Source organism: Eptatretus burgeri, chromosome 5 (genome assembly GCF_056783735.1).
Source record: "Eptatretus burgeri isolate ZD-2024b chromosome 5, Ebu_testis_v1, whole genome shotgun sequence".
Taxonomy (NCBI): Eukaryota; Metazoa; Chordata; class Myxini; order Myxiniformes; family Myxinidae; genus Eptatretus; species Eptatretus burgeri.
In genome coordinates, this window is record NC_140965.1 from 71,781,475 (window position 1) to 71,805,822 (window position 24,348).

The 24,348-nt window shown below is 47.6% G+C and overlaps 1 protein-coding gene across 6 annotated transcripts in view; it reads right to left on the minus strand.

Annotated features, from left to right (window-relative positions):
- The window catches only part of HMCN1 (hemicentin 1), a 531,017-nt gene extending 510,348 nt beyond the window's left edge, over positions 1 to 20,669 (minus strand). For 3 of the 6 annotated variants that reach the window (XM_085882361.1, XM_085882359.1, XM_085882360.1), the window contains exon 1: positions 19,765 to 20,158. In XM_085882361.1, the coding sequence (XP_085738487.1) occupies positions 19,765 to 20,038 (274 nt within the window). In that variant the 5' untranslated portion in view covers positions 20,039 to 20,158. Of the gene's footprint in view, positions 1 to 19,764 lie in introns of all 6 variants that reach the window. The other 3 variants (XR_015058458.1, XM_085882362.1, XM_085882358.1) reach the window with 3 other exon arrangements.
- Positions 20,670 to 24,348: the final 3,679 nt, after the last annotated feature.

Consider the following 24,348-nt stretch of genomic DNA (forward strand, 5'->3'; position numbering starts at 1 on the left):
AATTCACGGGAATCGGTCAGGGGGTGAGAGAGCGACCCCGATTCCCTCAAATTACGAGCGAGCAAATTAACCCTTCACGAGAAGCAAGATGGCGTCTCCAAGGCGGCGGGAGCCGGGGGTATTAGAAATGGATGTAGAATGTGTAGGATCCATGGTCCAGGATGGAATCCCCGAGCAGGAAATGTTGATTGTGCAGGAACACGGACTCGCCCAACTGAACCCAGGGCCCGAGGTGGGTGCGGCAGCGGCCGCGGTGTATGACACCTCCCCCCTCTCCACCAAGACCCTTCCCCAACCCCTGCCGAAACGGCTCACTTGAGTGCATCCGACATGGCCCAGCTATTCACCATGCTGGCACAAATGAATGCGGCAATGACAAATGAAATAAAAACGAAATGAAAGACATGAACAAACAAATAAACGAAAAGATGGATACAAATACAAAACGAAATGAAAGGCATAAACGAAAAGATGGATACAAATACAAACGAAATGAAAGGCATGAAACGAAAAGATGGATACAAATACAAATGAAATGAAAAACAGAAATGAACAGGCAAATAAACGGAATGGAAGCAAACATGAAGGAAGAAATGAAAAAGTTCCGGGGTGAGACGCAGAACATGGGCCGATGCCTGCAGGCGGGCATGAAGGCCGTGACAAAGGAAATAATAGTGGAGACAAGGGAGGTAAAGGGTGAAGAGTTGGCAGAGACACGGGAGATAGAAAAAATAGAGGAAAGACTACACGAGGAAGACGGGGTAAGTGACGCACACACACACACAGAGGTAGTGGAGGATAATGGGGGTGAGCTGGCGGACTGGGTAGAGACCCGGTGCGAGCACCTGGATGGCCTCCTCCAGGAACGAGGGGAGGGAGTCTGCCCCCTTGAGGCGGATCACGACCATGTGAGTTCGGTCGTGTTTTGCGAGGTTGAGGGGACGGGTGCTGTGAACGGGTGCACGGAGAGCTTGGGGGGTATAGAGGCCCCGGAGATCCTTGTGGGGACACGAATCCCCAGTGTGGTTGTCCCTGTGTGTGTGGTACAAGGCGTGAGTGCGTCCCCGTGTGTGGAAGCGACCCCGTGTGTGAGTGGTGTGGTGGCGATGGTGCCAGAGTGCGTGCTTCCCAGCACGCCGTGTGTGAAAGAGGCACCGTGTGTGAGTGTCGCCGTGTGTGTGAATGAGGCACCGCGGTTGAGTGCCCCCGCGTGTGTGGATGAGGCACGGAGTGCGAGTGAGGCACCGCGGGTTAGTGCCCCCGCGTGTGTGGGTGAAGGACCGTGTATGGAAGAGACCGCGTGTGTGAGTGTCGCCGTGTGTATGAGTGAGGTATCGCGGTTGAGTGCCCCCGCGTGTGTGGATGAGGCACGGAGTGCGGGTGAGGCAACGTGCGTGAGTGAACGGCCGTGTGCAAGGTCGCTGTGTGCCAGGGAGACCGTGTGTGTGAGAGAGCGGTATGTAAGGGAGATGTCGGTTGGCATGCGGGAGCACGCAGCCGCATCTCCCGGTGTGAATGTGATGGTGTGGACTGTGTGCGTCGTAACACGCAGGTGTGCGTGGGTGGAATGGAGACGGAGACGGCGACAGAGGAGAGAAAGCCGAGTAGCGGCTGTAGTTGTTTCGGGGACCGTGCCGGGTTCACCCAGCGGTGAGCACGCGGTCCGTGCTGTGCAACGCACGAGGCCACCACGTGCTCGCTTGCGAGAGTGAAGTCCCGGTCCGGAAACGCACGCGGTGGATTTGCCGATCCCGCGGACGGACAAAGTTTAGGCAGGTAAATGGATTTGGACCGGACGGGTTCTCCACGCGATCGTGTGTGTTAAGCTCCAACGGGCAAAGCACATGTGTTCGCGTGGGGAACCCCTCGAGACGTGGGGCTTGTGTTTTTTTTTTGCGCACGGTGACGTCATGGCTGCACGTGTGGTTGGAATCCGGCAGGAGGGGTATCTCTGCCGGATGGTAGCGTCCAAGGAGGGACGAGGAACACGTGCAGCTGCATGACGTCACGGCCAGGTGCAAAGTGCGCGAGCTCTGAGTTGCCGCGCAGGTGCTGCGCATGAAAAAAAAAAAGGCAGCAAGCCTCACTTTCGGGTGCAAAGGATTCCTGGGCAAGGGGTGGAAGACCCCCTTACCCTGGGCACAGGATGAAAACTAGTTAGGGGGAAGGGTTAGCTTAGTTAGACCGACTTCATGGGGCAGGGGTAAGTCCTCATGGAGTCCGTGGAATGGATTAGTTAGAGGGATTGTAGCCAGACTTAGGTGGGGAAATTGATTAAAGAGATTAGGAGACAGTGACAGACTTGTGGATGTGTAGAGGGGACGTAGTTTAGCTACGTAGTGTTAAATGGAACGTGCTATAGTGTAAGGGACGACGTGGGAGCACGAGTTAGTTAGGGGATGTAGTTAGAAGAATGGCGGAGTTCAGCGGTGAGTGTGTTGAAGAGTTGGTGAGTTGTGAGGCATGTGCTTGGTGAGTGAGTGAGGCCAGCGGGTCTGTGTGAGTGGAGCGAATGGGGAATGCATGGTGCGATGAGTGATTGGGGGGAGGAGTGACTCCCGCCCAAGGGACCCCGGGGTCAGTGTAGAGTGAGTTAGCTGGGTTAGTCAAATTGAAAAATGGAGGTCGTTTTGTTGTTGGTGGAGAAAGTAGGCTCGAGACCCATTTGGAGGGTGCAGGAGCCCTGTTGGCGGGCTTGGGAGCGTGGCTGCGAAAGGTGAGTATCGCTGAGTGGGTACCCCGGGCACCAGGCTAGTCGACGCGGTAGGGCCATGGGCCCATGCGGGGCCGGGATAGAGTAGTGGGCACCGGTGCGCCTGCTTGGTGCGGCGGCCCCGGGCGCCATTGGCCGCCTGGGCAGTGGTGTCGGCACGGGTGACCCTCGGAAAGGGGCCCGGGAGGCCGGCCTGCCCCGTGTGCGTTTCAGGGGGAGGTGCCATGGGGGCACTCCCGGTGTTAGGGAGCTGGTAGGCTCGGAGGCAGTGTAGTGCCCGGGGGTGCCATAGCGGGAGAATCGGCAGAGGGTCGTGCCTGCCAAAGGGAGCCACGTGTCCCAGCCAGGAGACCGTGTGAGGGCACGGAGAGAAAATTGGGGGGCGAGGCCCGAAATTGTGAGGACACCAACACAGGCGACGGGAATCTGGGTTGTTAGAACCAATAGTTTAAGCGAGAGGCGCTTGTTGAAAGCCCCGGGGTAGTTTAACAGTTAAATGGATAGGGTAGATTAGGAGATGTACCCCTCCGCACCATCCATCCCCTCGCTGTCGTTGTGGGCCGCTGGACCCACTTTGGGTTAGATCGCCGAACTCTGGCGAGGCCATTCTGAGCTTCATTGGGCCTCGACACAGGACGTTAGCTCTCCCTTATTCCCCTCCGGGAAGGAACGTAGGGGTTGGGAGTAGGCTAGGTGACAGGATAGGTTAGCCGAACAAGGACGATAAAGGGGGTTAGGGGCCGATTTATAGTGGAGGAGTAAGAATAAAAACAACAAAAAAATAAGTTGGGGCTAAATTGGTTTTTCACAAATTAAGGGAGTGGGTATGTACAGTGACAGGCAAAGGCGATAGGTGGGAGGGAGACAGGTAGGTAGGTCCGAGCCCGCCTTCCAAGTGGCCAGCACCACCGCACTCCCTCCACCAACCTCCACTGAACGGAAAAGGCTGGCCAACTTCATCGGCTGGCCGTGTTTTGCTTCAAGGCGGAGGCCGGCCAACTTGATCGGCAGCTGTTGTGTTGCTGCAAGGCCTGTGCCGGCCGGATCATCTGCAGCTGTGGTACTTCAAGGCCTGTGCCGGCCAGTTCATCTGCCGGCTGTGTTTGCCTGCAGCGGCCTTATTCTGCGGGCTGAGTTTGCCTGCTCACCTTTGCCATGCCATGCCCACTGCCCATGTTCACCAGCCCCGTTCAATTTTGCTTTGCCCCCCCCTGTTCATTTCCATGTGCGCCAGGATCAGAAAGCAACAGTTTGCAAGCTGCAAGAACTGCCCTGTTGGCAGCTACAACACGGGCCTGCAGTGGCAGCCCGTGCACCGTGTTTTGCGTCCATCCATTCATCCATTCATTCGTTGTGCTCATTGCGTGTGCCACTTGAGCTGGCACGGAGACTGCGTTTGTGCAGCCCATGCACCGTTGTGGTTCACTGCGTTCAGCTCAAAAGGGAAGGCCTTGGACTGCGTGTGAGCAGCCAGCCACGTTCCCTGTCACCTGCATTGTTTGAGCCAGAGACTGCATGTGGGCAGCCTGGCTCCCTGCTAACTGCTTTTCTTTGCAGAGTTCAATGATCCTGGGCCATGGTTTAGTGTAAAATTTGTAAGTTAAGGTTAAGATGTACTGTAAATATGAGTGCGCCCCCGGCATGTATGTCTTAGCGCCGGCAATTTTATTTAAGTCGTCCATGTGAGTGAGTTTGTTTAGGTAGTTACGCAGCCCTCAGGTTATTTATTTTGGGGACACGAATACCATGAATGTCGCACTCAGGGATCCGTAGGTAAAATGTACTAGGGGAAAACTACACATGATGGCACACGAAAATTTGACGACTCGGGACGAGTCTGTAAAAAGGGAAGGGGGTAGTGTTGTGGTTACCAAATTCGCAAACCACCATTCAGGTCCCTTAGGTGAGGTATCTCGGTAAGTGCATGTGTAGTTTGGCCCAAACCCGTTGTCTAGTGGGAATACATGTCATTTATACGTGCTGCGACTCTTCAGGATAGCCGTTTTTCTTTACTATCTTTATTTTTGGACCAACCGCCATGATTACCACACCACAACCACAACATCAGCCACCAACCACACCGCCGCTTCACCACAACCGCCACGACCTTCACGTCACACCTCGCAACCGTAGCATCGCCACCGTTCTTGCCCCGCTGTGGGTACCGGTGTTGGACTCGTGCAGGGCGCACGTTGAACAGCGTGTACAAAATCACGGATTTTGTGCTTCAAAAACGGATCCAAAAACGACACACGCCCACTTTTGCCATCCAATCGGTGAGCGAGGGGCGATTTGGCCCGCCTCCAGAACGATCGATATATGCAAATTTGTGGATCAAAAAGCCTTCACGCCCACTTTTTCTCGGGCCAATGGGGAGCGAGGTGAAAGGTCAAAGGGAGGGGGTCAAAGGCGAAGCTACGGGGGGATAAAAGGACGGTGTTCGTCAGTCAGAAAAGAGAGAAGAGTGTGGAAGTCTGGAGCCCGAAGCCTGCAGTAGCTGGAGAAGCTGAAGAGAGTCGAACGAGGAGAGCCCAAAGAAGAGTCCAGGGTGGAGAGTCCAGAGGCGGAGAGGCGGCAGCGGCGAAGGCAGACGAGGGGGTGCTCGCGACGGTGCCGGGAGCTGCACGCCCGAGGAAGGCCGGCAGCGCGACCTGGCCGAGGTGGAGACGCACACCAGGGATAATAAAGATCCTCTATACCCCGAGCATCAGCAACCCCCTCCTGTTTCCCCCCGCGCTGAGATAGTGCGACCAAGGGGGCCCCTTTCCCACCCCCTGCCAGGCACTGTCCGCGAGGCCCGCGGAGTGAGGCGCCATCGCCGCTCCGCGTCTCATCACCAGACGGGTAGGCGCGACCCGGTCTCGGCCTCAGGCCCGCCTCATCCTTGAGGGTATTTCTTTTCCTTGGTTTTGGGTATGTGTTGTCGGCGCCGTCTGTGAAGTAGAATTGTATAAGTGTTGCCGTGTGCTCGGTAGTCGGTATTAGCTCTGCACTGTGTTTTCACTTTTATATTTGCTTTTTGTGTAAATGGAAGTGTGTTTTCTTTTTTTGTGTGCATTTGGTGGAATTGTATTTCTGTGCTTGCCGTGTGCGGCGAATAAATGTGCTTTATTGTTGAACTGTTCTCCCGCTTCGCTTCGTCTTTTCCTCCATTGAATCCCCATCTTGCTTCACGTAAAGGGTTGGTAGTGGGCTGAATACGCCCGATAATTAATCGAACCGTCGAGGTCGACGATAACACCGCTCGGTTATTCTGATAAGTACGGGCAGGTCGGCAAGTGGCCCGTGTCCGAAGAAATCGACCTGCGATCGCCCGGTCTACCCTCCGCGTGGGTACTTAGGTAGGTCGAATTTGGCGAGCAACCCTATCCCACACGGGGGCTGATTGGCTCGATCGCGGTGAGACCGAAAGGTCCACCCGTGACTGGTTCCCGGCGTTAGTCCGAGAGGGTCACGACTGGATTGTCCGTCCGGTGGGCGACGTGCCGCGATTCGAGTTACGTGGCCGTCAGCACGCCGCGGGCGCGAAATCCGCAACAATATATATATATACATATACATATACATATACATATACATATACATATACATATACATATACATATACATATACATATACATATATTTGCTCTCATCAGGACAGCATTCCAATCAATATGAAACTAGTGATGCCCACATTCAAAGTTTAAACATCAGACGCACCTCTTGACTGTTATGGTGAGCATCGCTGCGGATTATGTCTCAGATGGCAAAATCGCATAATCCTCAAATACCAACCATCCATCTGCCACCCAGACAATTGTTCCCACTCATGCAAACCATTCAACTTGAAGGCACGTGATGTGATCAGCAGGTAAATCAAAACATTGTGGAATGTGATAAACACTCCCCCGATCTCCATTCGACATAGTCCTGCACTCTGTTTGATGTTTCACTGATGTTGACCATGTAATCTTTGTCTGTTTGACAGTCACTGGGCCGATTGGGGATGACGCTTTGGTGTTGGACTATGTCCAATGGAGATCGGGGGAGTGCTCATCACACTCCACATGTTTCGATTTACCTGCCGATCGCATCGTGTGACTTCTGGTTGAATGCTTTGCATTAGCGGGAACAATCATCTGGGTGGCAGACGGACAGTTGTTCTTTGTGGATTATGTGGTTTTACTGTATGAGGCATAATCTGCGGTGATGCTCACCATAACAGTCAAGAGATGCGTCTGATAGATTTATGCCAAAAAACATAGTGATGCCTCGGTTCACTCATTTGAGTGTGTATTAATTATGGAACGGACGTACGGGTGGACGAACGAACGGACGAACGAACGGACGGACGGACGGACGGACGAACGGACGGACGGACGGACGGACGGACGGACGGACGAACGAACCGACGAACGAACCGACGAACGGACGGACGAACGGACGGACGAACGGACGGACGAACGGACGGACGGACGGACGGACGGACGAACGGACGAACGAACGAACGAACACCTAGTATTGGACCATGGGTATGTCCATTAATTACGTATTATTTATAATGAATAACTATAAGTGAAGTATAAGTGAAGTCCTTTCAATTCGACGTATTGGACTTCACTATAAGTGAAGTCCTTTCAATTCGACCATTAAGCCTTTCAGACAATTATAAATGTTTAGACTGTTATAGTGGGGGTTTTACTTTATGTGCAGCATGCTTGAAGACATGATTGTGCAGTATGTGCAGAAATTTCAGAATATCAGTTTTGCAGCATAAAATATATACGGCACCAGGCACAAACAAATCAACCCTCTTCTTAAAGTCGAATAACCTTTGTAATAACAAATACAGCACACGTACATGTAGTATACACCAAAATGCACATATATTATACAGTATATATTGTTACAGGAGCAAATATCACCAATCGCTTCACTGACAGGAATACTGAAAGGGGGGAGAAAAAGAAAAGGGAGAAAAAGAGAGGGGAGAAAAAGAGGAGGGAGAAAAAGAGGGGAGAGGAAAAGGTGGTAAAAAGAGTGAGGAAGACAGCGAGGATGAGAGAAGGGGAGAGTGAGAAGATGGAGGGGGAAAGAGAAAGGAAGGAAGTTGAGTGAGGGGGAGTGGGGGAAGGGAAGGCAGACGTGCGGTGGAGCGTTCTTTACGATTCATCCTGTCTCATAAATTATTCTGCACAGAATAGCAGTGAAGATGGAAACAAAATAATGTCTGAAATCCATTTTCTACAGGTCGTACTATAAATACTGCCCAGAGACAAACACCGCCCGGGCACGTTCAGAGAAAAACTCTCATCCAGACATAAACACTGCCCAGACACGTCTGGGAACAAACACTGTCCAGAGACAAACACCGCCCAGACACGTCCAGAGACAAACACCACCCAGACACATCCAGAGACAAACACCGCCAGGATGCGTACAGAGACAAACACCACCCAGATGTGTCCAGAGATAAACACCACCCGGACATGTCCAGAGACAAACACCACCCGGACATGTCTGGAGACAAACACCACCCGGACATGTCCGGAGCCAAGCCGTCCAGAGACAAACACTGCTCAGACACGTGCCAAGACAAACACCCATCTGGACCAACACCACCAGATGCATCCAGAGACAAAGCACCACCCCGACGCATCCAGAGCTGCCAGGATGTGTCCAGAGACAAACACCACCCAGACATGCCCAGACATAAACACAGTCCAGAGAAAAACACCACCCAGATGCATCCAGAGACAAACACGACCAGGATGCGTCCAAAGACAAACACCACCAGGATGCGTCCAAAGACAAACACCACCAGGATGCATCCAAAAACAAACACCACCAGGATGCATCCAGAGACAAACACCACCCAGACGTGTTCAAAAAACAAACACCACCAGGATATATCCAGAGACAAAAACCACCCAGACATGCCCGAAGGTGAACACAGTCCGCAGCAAAACACCACCCAGATGCGTCCAGAGACAAACACGACCAGGATGCGTCCAAAGACAAACACCACCAGGATGCATCCAGAGACAAACACCGCCAGGATACATCCAGAGACAAACACCTCCCAGACAAGGTGAACACAGTCTGAAGAGAAACACCACCCAGATGTGTCCACAGACAAACACCTATCCGGACCAACACCACCAGATGCATCCAGAGACAAACACCATCAGGATGCGTCCAGAGACAAACACCGCCCAGATGTGTCCAGAGATAAACACCACCCGTACATGTCCGGAGACAAACACCACCCGGACATGTCTGGAGCCAAGCCATCTGGAGCCAAACACTGCCCAGACACATGCAGAGACAAACTCCCATCCAGACCAACACCACCCAGATGCATCCAGAGACAAACACCACCTGGACACGTCCAGAAACAAACACCGCCAGGATGCGTCCAGAGACAAACACCACCCAGACATTCCCAGAGATAAACACAGTCCGGAGACAAACACCACCCAGATGTATCCGGAGCCAAGCCGTCCGGAGACAAACACTGCCCAGACACGTCCAGAGACAAATACTGCCCAGACACATTCGGAGACAAACACCGTACAGACGTGTCCAGAGCAAAGCTGTCTGGAGACAAACATTGCTCCGACACATCTGTAGACAAATTCCCGTGTGTCCATAAACACTGCCCGGAGACGTCCAAAGACAAAATCCCATCCAGACACGTCAGGAGATAAATACCATCTGGACATGTCTGGAGACAAACCCCGTCATGGAAAGGGGGGAAGAGGAGCGTCCATAGATAGATTGTGTCAAGAATAGTATGGACCGTGTGTTTGAGTAGGTTAGAATTACTCTTGTATCAGGGATCTGGTAGAGGTAAGTCTTTTGGTAAAATGTACACCGAGTAGGCAGTGATTGTAAACAATAGAGCAGAATAGGGTAAGATTGTATGGTGTAAAGCCTCCTGTACAGGCGAGGCCAGGCCGAGGACTTGGGCAGTAAGGCACACGGAAAAGTGCAGTGCTCTTTTAATGGGACACATCACAGAGGACTATAGCCATGGCAGTGAGGTAGGCTGTGGAGCCCTGGAGAGGGGCAGGTCACTTTTGCAAGGGGCCGCAAAGTACGTTGGGATGGCCTGAAAGATGATGCCTCACACACCAGCGAGCAGCTAATGAAAGGGACCCGCTGTGCATGAGGGTGGTTCCGGAGGTGATAAAGGCCTTGGATGTGCATGCACCTGGTAGATTGCAGTTGAGCTTTTGGTATAAAGGACACTGCATCCCTCTTTCTACTTGTCCACCTCCCTTATCTCCTGGCCTCCTCATCGCCATCACTCCCAGAGCCGCACTTCACCATGCTGTCATCATCACCAGCCTGAGAAACGTCTTCCCATTTTTTTTTAACCTCCACATGTGAACAACCACCAGTTTTGGCCTGCATTTAGGTGATTATTGGGGGATCGTAAATGGTATTGTTAATTCTGAACACAGTGTCGTGAATTCAACATTGTTTCGTTCATTTGCGGAGTTCTTAGGCCTCCGGCCCACAGTGCCTGCGTGAGCAGACCCTCTGACACAACAACGTTCATTATATATATATATATATATATATATATATATATATATATATATATATATATATTGTTGCGGATTCGCGCCCGCTGGCGTGCGAGCGGCCACGTAACTCGAATCGCGGCACGTCGCCCACCGGACGGACAATCCCGTCGTGACCCTCTCGGACTAACGCCGGGAACTAGTCACGGGTGGGCCTTTCGGCCTCACCACGATCGTGCCAATCGGCCCCCCGTGTGGGATAGGGTTGTTCGCCAAATTTGACCTACCTAAGTACCCACACGGAGGGTAGACCGGGCGATCGCACCTCGCCGCAGGTCGACTTCGGACACGGGCCAATTTAAGCTACCCGTTCCGTACTATCGGGATAACCGAGCGGTGTTATCGTCAACCTCGACGGTTCCGATTAATTATCGGGCGTATTTAGCCCACGACCAACCCTTTACGTGAAGTAAGATGGAGATTCAATAAAAGAAAAGACGAAGCGAAACGGGAAAAACAGTTCAACATAAAGCACATTTATTCCGCGGCAAACGGAAAGCACACATATACAATTATGCACCAAAAGCAAAGGTAAAAGTAACACTACAATTCTGCACAAAAAGCAAATGTAAAAGTAACACTACAATTCTGCACAAAAAGCAAATGCAACAAAAGAGACACAATGCAGATCTACTACCGACTACCGAGCACATGGCAACACTTATACAGTTTTACTTCACAGACGGCGTCGACAACACATATACTCAAAGCAAAAGAAAAAGGAAGGGGCCACCCTTAACGATGAGGGGGCAGACGGGCCTGGGGCCGAGACCGCGTCGATCCTACCCGTCTGGTGATGAGCCGCAAAATGGCGGTGGCGCCTCGACTCCGCGGGCCTCGCTGGCACTGCCTGGAATGGGGTGGGAACGGGGCCCCCTTCTCACACTATCTCAGCGCGGGGGGGAAACAGGAGGGGGTTGTTGATGCTCGGGGGAATGAGGATATCTCGCTGGCTTGGGTCCCGCGACGAGCGACTCCACTGCGACCTCGGTCGCGTTACCGGCCTCCCCTCTCCGCAGCTCCCCGACTCTGACACGAGCGCCCTCTCGACTGCCTTCGCCGCCGCCACAACTCTCCAACTCTCCCACTCTCCACTCTTCTCAACTCTGTCCAACTGCGATTCAGAAACTCTTTTTCTCTCCCGATTCAGAAACTCCCTCAACAACTGCTTCGATTCGCTCCGCGCTCGGTGCTTTATAGTCCGACAGGAGAAATCATATGCAGATTTTTGGATCAGGAATCGCTCGGGGGCGGAGCCACGCTCCCCATTGGACAGAGGAAAAGTGGGCGTGAATCATTCTTGATCCGCGAATCTGCATATAGCGATTATACTCCGACTCGCCTGGAGGCGGGGCCAAATCGCCCCACGCTCGCTGATAGGACGGAACAGAAGTGGGCGTGAATCATTCTTGATCCGATTTCTCGGAAAGGTTGGTGTTTTTGCACCCGCTGCTCGGTGCGCGCCCTGTACGAGTCCAGTATCGGTGCCCACAAGCGGCGCGGGAATGGCGGTGATGCGATGGTTGCGAGGGCGAGTTGTGACGGTAAAGGTCGTGGCTGTTGGCGTTGCTGTTGTTGTGAAGCGGCGTTGCGGTTGGTGGTTGGTGTGTGAAAGCGGTTGTGGAGAAGGCGGATGTTGTGAAGGCGGTTCTGGAGAAGGTGGCTGTGGTTGTCGAGATGCGTTTGGTGGTGGTAGTAATGGCGGTTGGTCCAAAATAAAGATAGTAAAAGAAAAACGGCTATCTAAAGGGGTCGCAGCCCGAATGAATGACATTTATTCCCTCTAAACAATGGGTTTGGGCTACTACACATATACTTACAGAGATATCTCACCTAAGGGACCTGAATGGTGGTTTGCGAATTTCGTCAACCACAACAATATATATGTCAACTTGAATGAACCTTCAAGTTTGCTCCTCAAACATGACAAACGGTGATTTGATAGACACAGACAAGAGACATTTAAACAGACAGACGATATAGAAGCAAGAATGTGTGGGAAAGAGTGCAAGTGGTAGAGTTAGGGTTAGATGCATTCCATCCTTCATGCCATCTATAACTGAAACAACATGTTTTTGCTCTCATTATCCTAGTCTTTTGAGGTCGTGCCAAAAACTCGAATTTCCCTTCATCAAAACATAATCATTGTATGCTGCCTCAATTCCAGTATGCCTGCCACAACTTTACTGTTTCTTTGCACAAATCCTGCTTATTGTTTTTACATACACCTTTGCCAAACCAATGGGTCCATGTAATGAAACCGACAACTCGAGTTTGATCTAACATTTTGACATTCTCCTGATTTTTTAAAGATTTCTCATTATAAATCATGTGGAACTGTAATCTGTGCTGAATGTAATTTTAAGAGCACTGTACAAAATAAGATGACTGTGAAAAACCAACCACTCACTACCTTTACCTGCTCTGTCTCCTCCACATCTGTGGAAATTACAAATGCCACTATGTCAGTTGGCTGTGACTTGTTGCGAATGTCTTCTTCAGGTCTTTGAATCTGAACTGATCTGAGAACTTCACAACCATGATCTCTGCAAATGGTGCCTTGGAATTATATACTTTCCCTCCAATATCTCCTGCTCCTCCTCAACCCGACAGGGCTCCTCTGATCATGTTCTTGTGAAGCACAAATCTATCGCACTGGATAGCTTTATACGGCAGAGTCTGGCAGTTCTCTCAGACTTATTGGCAAGGACTACAGTCTGCCCTCTCTCAATAAGGTACCTGCAGGACAAAAAAAAAAGTCTTCAATTTTTAATGCATCTCATACTGACTGTGCATGAAAATGCTTTCAGATAGGTTAACTCATGCTCTGTCTGTCTACATCCCTCTCTGCATGTCTGTCTGTGCACGTCGGTCTCTGGTCAAAATCTTGATGAAGAACAGTTCCCAGCTGATTATCCAAACAGCCATTCAATAGGGCAGTCAGTCAATTATAAAGGCGAATTAATTATTACTCAAGCCCTTGCTGATCTGGAGGCCTGAGCATATGAGTATTATGATGAGCCCATCTCCGTGTTTGGCTGTTTGTCGGCAGAATAACGGGACAACGAGGGCAGCTTTAATCACCAAATTTGGCACACAATTTCATATTGTCAATGTCTTGGACAGGTTTAACTTTGAGCTGACAAGGAAAAAAATATAAAATTTAGTACAGGACAATATTTACTCAAGCCGCAGCCATAGGCCAGGGCATGAATATTTGATAATCGCGGCTGTGTGTACAATGTGAAGCTCTGTGCCAAATTTGGTGATTCTAGTTGCTCATATTGTCGAGTAATTCTGCCAACAAACGACAGATGTGTTGATTGCAATACTCACACACTGGTCAGAGACATGAAACAGATTGAAAGAGTAAGCAGGCATAAATAGCTTTACAGACTCCAGTTGAGAGGGAGAAGCAACTTTCACAGGTCAGGTGATCTCTATTCAGAATAACAACAGATGTAACAAAGAGCAGAAACAGCTGACTCTAACCAGGGATAGAAAGTCAAAGTCAGAAGCCAGAGTAATGGAGATGACTATACGGCAAAAGTGATAGTTTGGTACCAAGAAAGTTATCCAAATTTTAATATACACCCTAACTTAGATGTTATCTCCTCATCCTCAAGAGGGGTGAGGGTTAATTTGCACCTATGACATGTCCATGGGCTTGCTGAGCATGCATGCAAAATTTTAGAGAGATTAGCCAAGCAGTTTTTGATCTTGTAGTCAGAGGCCATTCATAGTAAAATCAAACATTACCCAGAACTACCAAGTATAATACAGTACTCCATTAGAAACTAAAACTACAAGTTGTAATAAAAGATTCCTGATGTCTCATACTCTGTTACAGATCATTGGTGTTGCTGAAGTAGTTTCTTGGCAAGTTATACTAGGTGGTTTGTCATTGCCTTCTCAGCAGTAGTTCAGGCAGGATTTGGAACTTGAACACGATGGAATCTTTAACATCAAACAACTCATGGCAGCAGACAGGACACATAGTTTAACGTCCATCAGAGAGACGGCACATTGATGAATCACCCTGCCTGTGAAACTTCAGGACAACAGTTTCTAGCTGGGTCAGGATTCAAAGCCAGGCTCGACAGCTTCGAAGCGAGTGTAGGTACCTCTAAGCCATCTTGCCAGTCTGTAATAAGGGGATGAACAGAATGAAATAAATTTTTGATCACTATGCTTGGAACAAGCATGTGCTGAGTTACTTTACTTCTAAGATGTTTGTTATCGTTTAGCAAATCACAAAACAACCATGACCTTTTGGAAGAGAAACATAACGGTGTGAGTCAGCGCCTCCATCAAGTGCATTCTCATTCCCATTGAAATGATTGAATACTGTATCGGTGTTAATGTAAGCTTGCTTTAAGAATGGGTCGTTGTTGTTTGGATTGTCTGCCTTGGTTATAATAGTTGTTGTACAAATGGTCGTTTGAATGTTTGTCTGTCTCGGTGTATCGAAATGCAGTACAAGTTGAAGGAATTATTCATATGTGTCGTCTCTCTCTCTCTCTCTCTCTCTCTCTCTCTCTCTCTCTCTCTCTCTCTCTCTCTCTCTCTCTCTCTCTCTCTCTCTCTCTCTCTCTCTCTCTCTCTCTCTCTCTCTCTCTCTCTCTCTCTCTCTCTCTCTCTCTCTCTCTCTCTCTCTCTCTCTCTCTCTCTCTCTCTCTCTCTCTCTCTCTCTCTCTCTCTCTCTCTCTCTCTCTCTCTCTCTCTCTCTCTCTCTCTCTCTCTCTCTCTCTCTCTCTCTCTCTCTCTCTCTCTCTCTCTCTCTCTCTCTCTCTCTCTCTCTCTCTCTCTCTCTCTCTCTCTCTCTCTCTCTCTCTCTCTCTCTCTCTCTCTCTCTCTCTCTCTCTCTCTCTCTCTCTCTCTCTCTCTCTCTCTCTCTCTCTCTCTCTCTCTCTCTCTCTCTCTCTCTCTCTCTCTCTCTCTCTCTCTCTCTCTCTCTCTCTCTCTCTCTCTCTCTCTCTCTCTCTCTCTCTCTCTCTCTCTCTCTCTCTCTCTCTCTCTCTCTCTCTCTCTCTCTCTCTCTCTCTCTCTCTCTCTCTCTCTCTCTCTCTCTCTCTCTCTCTCTCTCTCTCTCTCTCTCTCTCTCTCTCTCTCTCTCTCTCTCTCTCTCTCTCTCTCTCTCTCTCTCTCTCTCTCTCTCTCTCTCTCTCTCTCCCCCCCCCTGCCTTATTGAATGATCTTCAGACACACAACCTCAAAAGCACATGTACCTAACACATCAACCTTTGTCACCACTTTACTCACCCTCATCCAACCCCCACACCCACTACCTCCTGGACACTGAGTTTTCATGCAAGAAAGGAGATAATATTGTAATGAGCAGAAACTCTGCCTCTGCCTCCACGAGGAGGTCCAGATGGCATCAGTGGCTAAGTTCTCAAATGCTCCTCTGTTGCTTTCTCTTCTTGTCTGTTTTCTTCAGCTTGTCATTCACCACAGGCCACCTCTCATCTATACACAAGAAGAATGCAAAAAATATCCACTCAAAGACGGGCCATTAAGCTTACCTCCAGTTGTTATCAAAAAAATCACGGAATCCATTCCCAATGGCCTGATCTCTGATCATGAGGTTGGTTTCTGCACCAGTCATTTCACTTTTGATAAGCTGCTGACCTCTTTCTCAATAATGGATGGAGGCTTTAACACTTAAATAGGAAGTCAGGGCTGTATCTCTGGCAATATCACAGGCCTTAAACTGCGTGGCACCCAAATCTGTTTTCCGAGCTGCCTGCAGCATTCAAGGCCAACTCATTGCTGGCTCACCAACTTCCTCGACTCATGGAAGCAGCTCGGGTGTTGCTTTCAATTGTATCCTTTCATCTAAACTCTCCCATTGATGCTGGAATAGTCCAAGGCAGCATCATACACCAACATTTGTATCTCACATGCAGCAATGACGTCTTTGATGTCCGAGAAAATCCTCTTTGTTGCACTTTGTCGACAATTCGACATTATGCCATACAGGATTCCATCACAACAATAAAGAACGATGCCTCCTACTCAGCATATCGGCATGCCTCTCAGCAGATCTTGACCAACGTGTGGAAAATGCAATTCAAACAATTACATCTATCTATATATTACGAAAACTCTCATCTTGTAGACATGTATGTATATATGTATGTATGTTCCCAAAATACAGCCAAAACGGTGCACGATATCGCAAAAATTTTAGGGCCACCTTACTCACCATTCTCCTGCGGTGTGCAGTATCAAGTTTCGTTCAAATCGGGCAACGAAAAAAATATTTAAAAAATCAATTCCCGATTCAGTCAAGTACTCTTCAGGAGAATTTATCAATGCAAACAACCTCAGCGGTGTAGTTCGCTGGAGCTATCTTTTTTTTTCTTGAAATCATTTTTTTCCATCAATCGCTGTCACAACGGGAACCCAACGGGTTCACGGGTCGGCTCGTAATATATAATAATAATATGAGTTCTCTCACAAGAAACTTTTTAAATGCTGAGTGTCATGGAAGCAGGAAATGCAATATATAAATCTTTGGTACGACTTGGCAGGGTTCAAACCACCAACTTCCCAGATTCAGAGTAGGCGCTCTTACCATTATGCCACTGATGCAGGTAGTCAGCATGAGTGTGACACTCTCACCTCGTTTCTCCAGGAGGATATTATAGAAAACTCACTCATCTACTTTCTTGATCAACTACTGGTTGATCAGTCCCTCAAACAATGGGCCATATCACAAGTCACAACCTCTCCTACACATACTACATATCCAAGCCCACCTTTAAAGTCGGCCATAAACTGGACATCCTCCATCATACCAAGTTCATCCTCAGAAAGAATAAATCTCCTGTGGCTTCCAAGGCCATTTCTGTAATTTAATGGAGTGCTGTTCTGTCCTGTGGAGTGGTGGCCCTGTCTCACACCTTTCAATCTTGGGTGATATAGAATCCAAATCTCTCCATATCAATGGCATCTCCAATAAAGAAAGAGAGACACAGGGTCTGTTGATCTCTCATTGCAGACAGGTTTGAATTTTCTCCTATTTTTTACTCTCTCTTCAGGTCTTGCCATCCTTGCTTTTTCAGCTCTTCATCCCTCCCCAGCTCCACCAGTAAACACACATTCTTACAGGTCAGGTCAAGGTCAGGTATGAGAGCATGCGCCGGAGCAGTGCGTTGCTGCGTCCACTTTCCGCCAGTACTCCAGGGGCCTATTTCTGGCCATCCCCCAAGCATATGCCTGGCCCATCCCATTCCCTTGAGACGCTGATAAACCTGCTGCAACTACGAGGCACATGGTCGGTCCATTGGCCTCCTCCACTCACAAGGTTCACTCACTGAGAGAATCTGGAGAGCAGGATCAGCGTCAGGAAAACGAGCCACATGTTCATACAGCCGCAACTGACATTCACGGACTATGCAGGTAACAAATCTCATTTGAGTCTCTCTCAGCAACCTCTAGTTGGACACAAAGTCTGACCAGCGATAACCAAGGATTCTCCGAAGAGACCTGGTACCAAAGGAATTGAGTTTCCTTCTCAGATCCCTGGTCAGAGTCCAAGTCTCACATCCATCGAGCAAGACTGGAAGCACCAAGGACCTGAAGTCTCGGATTTTCGTCCTCCTGCACAGGTACCGACATCACCACACCCCATTATCCAGTGAATCTATGACTCCCCCATGCATGACCCAGATGTCTATTGTTCTCTGGCTCATAGCCTGCAGAGACATGAATATCACTGCCAAGGTAAGTGAATCTCTCCGTGACCTCAACATCCTCACCACAAACAGGTACAAACAAACTAGCAGCATCCAAGATGTCATTGAAAGCCTGGGTCTTAGTTTTGACCCAGGAAATCCGTAAACCCTGCAGCTACAAATCCCCAATCAGCTCCTTGAGGGCCTCCAAAAGGATATCCAGTGTCTCCACAAAGATGGCTGCATCATCTGTGAAAACAAGGTCAGAGATCTTGACATCCCCAAACAATGCACCGCAGCTTGATCTCTCCGACATCCTCCCCAGAATCCAGTACATACAAAGTGGTGAAAAGTGTGGGGGCCAGTACACACCCCTGATGAACTCCAGTAACAGCTGAAAATAAGTCAGAGATGGTATCACCACATCTCATAGCACTCTTAGTACCAGAGTATAGTTCTTTGGTGTAAAGCCTGGGTGCTCTGGGTGCTGGTGCTCAAGTAGATGGTGGCGAACACTTTCAATAATTATCCGAGCAAAGACTTTTGCACCCTATTATGTCACATTCTTACAGTAACCTTTTTGTGTTTAACATTTTAAATCCAATCTTACTGCTCAACTCCACCCGTTTGTTCTTGTTTTTCCTTGCCTGTGGCATTGCCTCACTCCATATCTCAAATTCTCCTTTTCACTTGAGTGATTCATCCTGACAGTGAACAACGATCTCATCTCATCTTAAGCATATTTTCTACCCCCTTTAACTCCGACCCCCCAAACCTAACTCATCAATTGTGTTTAAATTCTCTCCGAAAATATCTTGTTTTATATTTAATGTTTCAAAACTATTACTTTTACCTATTTCTTTGGAATGCACTTTAAATTAAAAGTTCTTAAAAAACGATTAATTGATTGGAAACATCCAACTTGTATCAATGTACTTATTAATTGTCTGAATATTTATTCAATTTGTCAACTTGGTCTAATTATAATTCACTAAACTTACATTATGATGGCTGATCAGCAAATCCTTGGTTCAGCATCCCTGGTTGATCAGCAAACCCTTGGCTCAACATCCCTGGGTGATTTGGCTATACACCCTCGGGTGATTACCAAGCCTTTGGTTTAACATAGAAGGTCAATGATTGGCTTTCTTTATTATGGCAAATTACACCTGAAGACCAAAACATCTGTGTATGTTTACATTAATAATAAGGATATCAGGATACAATGGACAAATTAATGCATTTTGATATCCAGCATTATTATATAGTAGATTGCTCGCAAAACAGATAAACCCACCAAAACACAAAACAAAGTTACGGTAATCAATGTACAAAAAACTCGAAATGACAAGACTGCAGTATGATTTCACAGAATACTTGTACAACTTTAACTCTTTAACTGTCGGCTACCATCATCCTATGTTGTTCTGTCTAATTCTCCAGAGATCATGGATTTCCTATCACCCTGAGATTCACACACTGAATACATTTATCCATTTTAATCCAAGGGAGGGGTCTATGTGACGAGGGTACCAAACCAAGTGCTAACTTTTTCACAAAGATCCATGCAACATCTTACATTTGTATGTCAGGTAGTGCAGACGGCTTACGTCCCATCCAAAGGACGGCATTCTCCGTGATGCAGCACCTGCAGTTTTGTTGTCGAATCCATTTCCTCTGGGAATGGATCATCAAGTGGAAAGCGAGTTAACAGCCGAGGTGTGAGATCACCTAATTATGATACGAATTACTAACTCTGTGCACTCAAAACGAGACTTTTCCCGGGAAAACGCACCAGGATCGTGGAAGGGAACGAGGACGAAGTTGAAGAGAGTTTTCTTTGGTCTTCTCAGGGATGTCTCCAAGATCTTTGAGGCACCATCGATAACTTGTACCAGGTCGTCGTACATGGATCCCGTGATATCAAACACGAAGGCGAGGGTCGAGGCACCTTCGGGGACTTCTGTTTCCTCTTGTGGACCATGATGCAAGGAGTGTATCGACAGCAACCGAAGCAAAAAACACAAAACCCTCCAGGAATCCACGGTCCTGGGGTAGGACCTTCCCATTCCCTCACTTAACCTTCCTTGTGGACACTCAGTAGAAAGCTTTTCACGGACTTCGTGAGTTTGAAGGGAAACTCTATAAAAGGTTATGGACTTCAGAAGTTCTGCCTTTGTCCACCCACGCACAGCCCAAGTACCCTCCCCCAGCTGGAAGCCCCTTTATGGCGAGGCAGCCCCTCAGCTTGAGTAAACAATGAAACGTGTTTGTCCCTATCAATCAGACAATATCCGGAGAGAATTGATTACCATGGCCCTGTTTGGCACACAAATCAAAACTGAGAAAAAGGGAGGGTGGGGGTAGGACGGAGGAAACTTCCTTCCTGGAAAATAGGATGAGGATGGTGGATCATGATGGCTGTGGTGTGCATATCAGGGTGTGTTGTCTGTGAGGTGTGTGGTGTGTGTTACAGGAGGGTCCATTTTAGTTTCCATCTCAAAGCGCACACTCTCTGTCCACAAAATGGAACTTTGAATGACACTGAGAAATACTCGACAAGAGATGAGACCAATAACCCCATAATGCCCGTGCCACATCCACACTTCCAAATACTAACCCAATCACCCAATACATGAGCATGTAACCTCAACGACCCCAACCGCACCTATACCACAAAGCAAATCCAATCCGACATTCACTCAATGGGAAGGAGAGAAGTGGAGGGGGGCATGGAAGTGTGGGGGAGGTGGGAGAGGGGGAGGAGGAGCGAGCAGAGGGGAGGCTGGATGTGAAGAGGGAGATGTGCACAGACAGGCACATAAACAATCACAACATGTGGGAATTTTTAGAGTAAGGGGATGAGGTGGCAGTATGTGTTATGGTTGTGTTAAAACAGGAGATGTTGATGCTGGACAACACCCACAACTCAGAGAATCAAAATACCTAGAGAGCACAACATCACACAACACTCACTCACGAAGATGGATACTTTGAGACCAGATAGGTCTCTGTTCTATCTCCTGAAACCCGGATGCGGAGATAACAATCAACAACACACACACACACACACACACACACACACACACACACACACACACACACACACACACACACACACACACACACACACACACACACACAATTAAATTTCACTCTGCGTTCGATCCCAGCCTCTGTTCCTGAACCCATATATCCTAATAAATTCTACAAACGGACCAATCCACTTCCATTTTGAACCCATCTACTGTTTCTGTACCAAAACTTCCAGGTACCAATCCAATTCCATTTTAAACGTATCTGCTTTCCCTGCTGCCACCTCCATCATCCAAGGAAGAAAATTACTCAAATTTCGTTTTGGGGATTTATTCTGCAGTGATCTTCAGCTCATGGAGGCATTTATATACTTGTCACATTCCTCACAAACAAATATCACGTTCAAGACAACGGTATTAGTACATACCGGTGTACTTGTACTTTAAACGCAAAGACATTAACAGACAATGGACACACTCATTGTAAAGGCTTTTGAACCTGGGTGTCCTACTTTGTCAGCAAAGGTTCAGATGGGAACAGCAGCAGGCCAACCCAAACTTTTAACCTCCTGTCTGTTTACCTGGCCATCCAATTTTTTTTTTTTATGAGCTTTGATGTCTGTGAAGAAAATCCCAAGCAACAAACTTTATATTGTTTTTGAAAACACCATGAATACAGCCAATCGCAAGATAGAACACAAGTGGTTAAAACATCCCAGAAATGTACTTGTATGGCCTTTTGGCAAATCTCTCATCAACGAACAGGATGGGAGCCCCCCCCCCACCCCCAGTTATGTTTTTAATTCCTCTGGAGAACATGGTATGGCATACCAATCTGGTACTCATTTCAAAAGGGTGTGGGTTAAAGGTGACCTTAAGGTTAAGGGTTTCTAATCTACTTCCTGATGTTTTCCAGCTGTAAAAGCTCGTGTAAAAAACCCCGAAATATGGCTCACCTTTCTAGGCCCAGGTTGAGGGCCACGTATCGTCTTCAATCTCAAACCAATGGATGCTTGAAAGCAAGCATCATTTCTCTGATCATTGTAACAAAGCTTCAGCTACACCTGCTTACAGAACATACACAAAATATACAGTATAAGATTGGCTTGTTATTTTTGTTTTATTAATTGGGTGTTGAAGGCTCCTGGACTGGCATTGGCCAAAAAAAGTGGATACAAAATTGAAGCTCATGTAACAAAGTAAGAATGTGATGACTAAGGGTAAAAAGGCAACAAATTGGGGCAACAGTTGGACACAAGCAAGAGAATGAACAAAAAAGAGTGGGGAGGGCCCAAAGTAACCTGCAAGTAAGAGGGTTGGGTTAGATAGTTTAAATGACACAGAAAAGATTGTGGTTGGAATGGGGATAACATCATAAAGTGGTGCACGACTTGCTTGAAGCCCTGTAGGGAAGAGTGCGATTGATTGAACCGTCTCAGGAAGGTGGTTGCACAAATTGGAGAAAAGAGGAACAAATGAGCCAAAAAGCCTTGATTTTGGAATTCAAGCCAGGAGACGGTGACTGGAAAAACCCGTACATTTTTGAAGTACGTAGCTGGGCGGGTTGGAGGGCTGAGTGAGGCTGACATTATATTCCAATAATCGTGAAGCTTGACATTACAAAACATCGAAGACAATATGTGAGACAAAAAGTGCCAACCCAGAGGGAAGAGCAGTGCTCCATTGAGCTATGGACGAAGGGCATATAGGCTGGGAATAGCTCTGATTTTTTTTTAAGGGAGGACTTGAAACAACAGAGGATGCACAATCTTTAGCTGGCTTATGATGCAAGGTTGGCTACATAATCGACCCAGGTGAAAAGATACAAAAGCTCCTCCAGTGGCTTACCATGAAAATAGGTGGGTTAGTTTGAAGTTCCCTCTGGAGAAATGGTGAGACTTTCCAACACTGAAGGGTATGTTCCATTTACCAGACCAGTATCTCATCAACATATGGAAATTGATGTCCTGGCTTCATAACGTCCAGCATGAAGCTGGTTCCAGACAGTTATTGTGGAATGAACTGCATTTTTCTGGATCATAGTAATAATGAAGAGCATTGTTGTAGCCAGATGGGTCTGTTCTAGTTGACAGATGGATGTGTTCTAGTCACATGTCCACTATTGCCACCATACCATCCTAATGAGGCCACCAAATGAGCCAGATGCTACGCTAATTGGTACCCTGCCTTGTCTTCAATTACGGCTGAGCAGAGCCAGAGACATGTGACATGGTCTAGATTTCCAATATTAATTGCCGCAGCCAATTAACCCTCAACAGGCTTTCCTAGTTATGAAATGAATGATCATCATGACACAAATTCATCCTGAGATCAGGTATATTTAATAATGATAATGATGGTCATGGAGAGGGAATGTCCAAGAAAGAAGCAATAACAACAACAAGCATTCATAGAATGCATAGTCTCACCTCACGCTCATTTTGAACAAAAATACCATCGTTAACCGAACACGCAACTATTATGGCCCATATACCCATATCATCGATGCACCCTATTTATGTCACATACAATGCCATTATCTTTATTATTATTGATTATGAAGGATATTTAACAACCACTTTTGTGCACAGTAAGGCTAAAATACATCAATAAAGATGAATATTCAATGAGCATTTAAAAAAAAAAATTTGCTTCAATCCAATATGGCTACCACACGACATCACTGATGATGTCATTGCTATCAAACTGTATTCCCCATGGGTAGTCGATGATATACTTAACGTTTTGGATCCATTCGTTGAGCATTTTGAGATGTTTTTTTTTAAAGGTTTTAGCTTAAATCTAACATGGCTGCCAGACCATGTGTCCCATGACGTTGAAATTTTCAAACCATATTCCCCATGACTAGCCAATCAAATATATAAAGTTTTGCATCGATCTGTTAAGCGGTTCTGGAAAAGAAGATTTTTAATGTTTTTATTTTTAATGCAATATTGCCACTAAACCACATGACCAATGACGTCATAAATCAAATTCTTCACTCACATCGGGTCGTTTATCAAAGGTATGAAATTTCAGATTTTTCTGATAAGAATTTTGATTCAACCAATTGTGGCTGGAATACCATTTCACCGAAGACATCATCGTTATCACCCTATATACCCCATGGGGAGTTGATTACACCTGCCAAGTTTAAATTTTTCCCCTTGAGCGGTTTCGGAGAAGATGTCCAATTTCTTTTTCATTTAATCCAATATGGCTGCCATACCATGTGACCTATGACATCAGCATTATCAATAAAATATTATCCATGGGGAGTCCCTCCTATGTTTAAAGTTTTGTATCACTCAGACAAGCGGTTGCAATGAAAAAGTTTTAAAGCA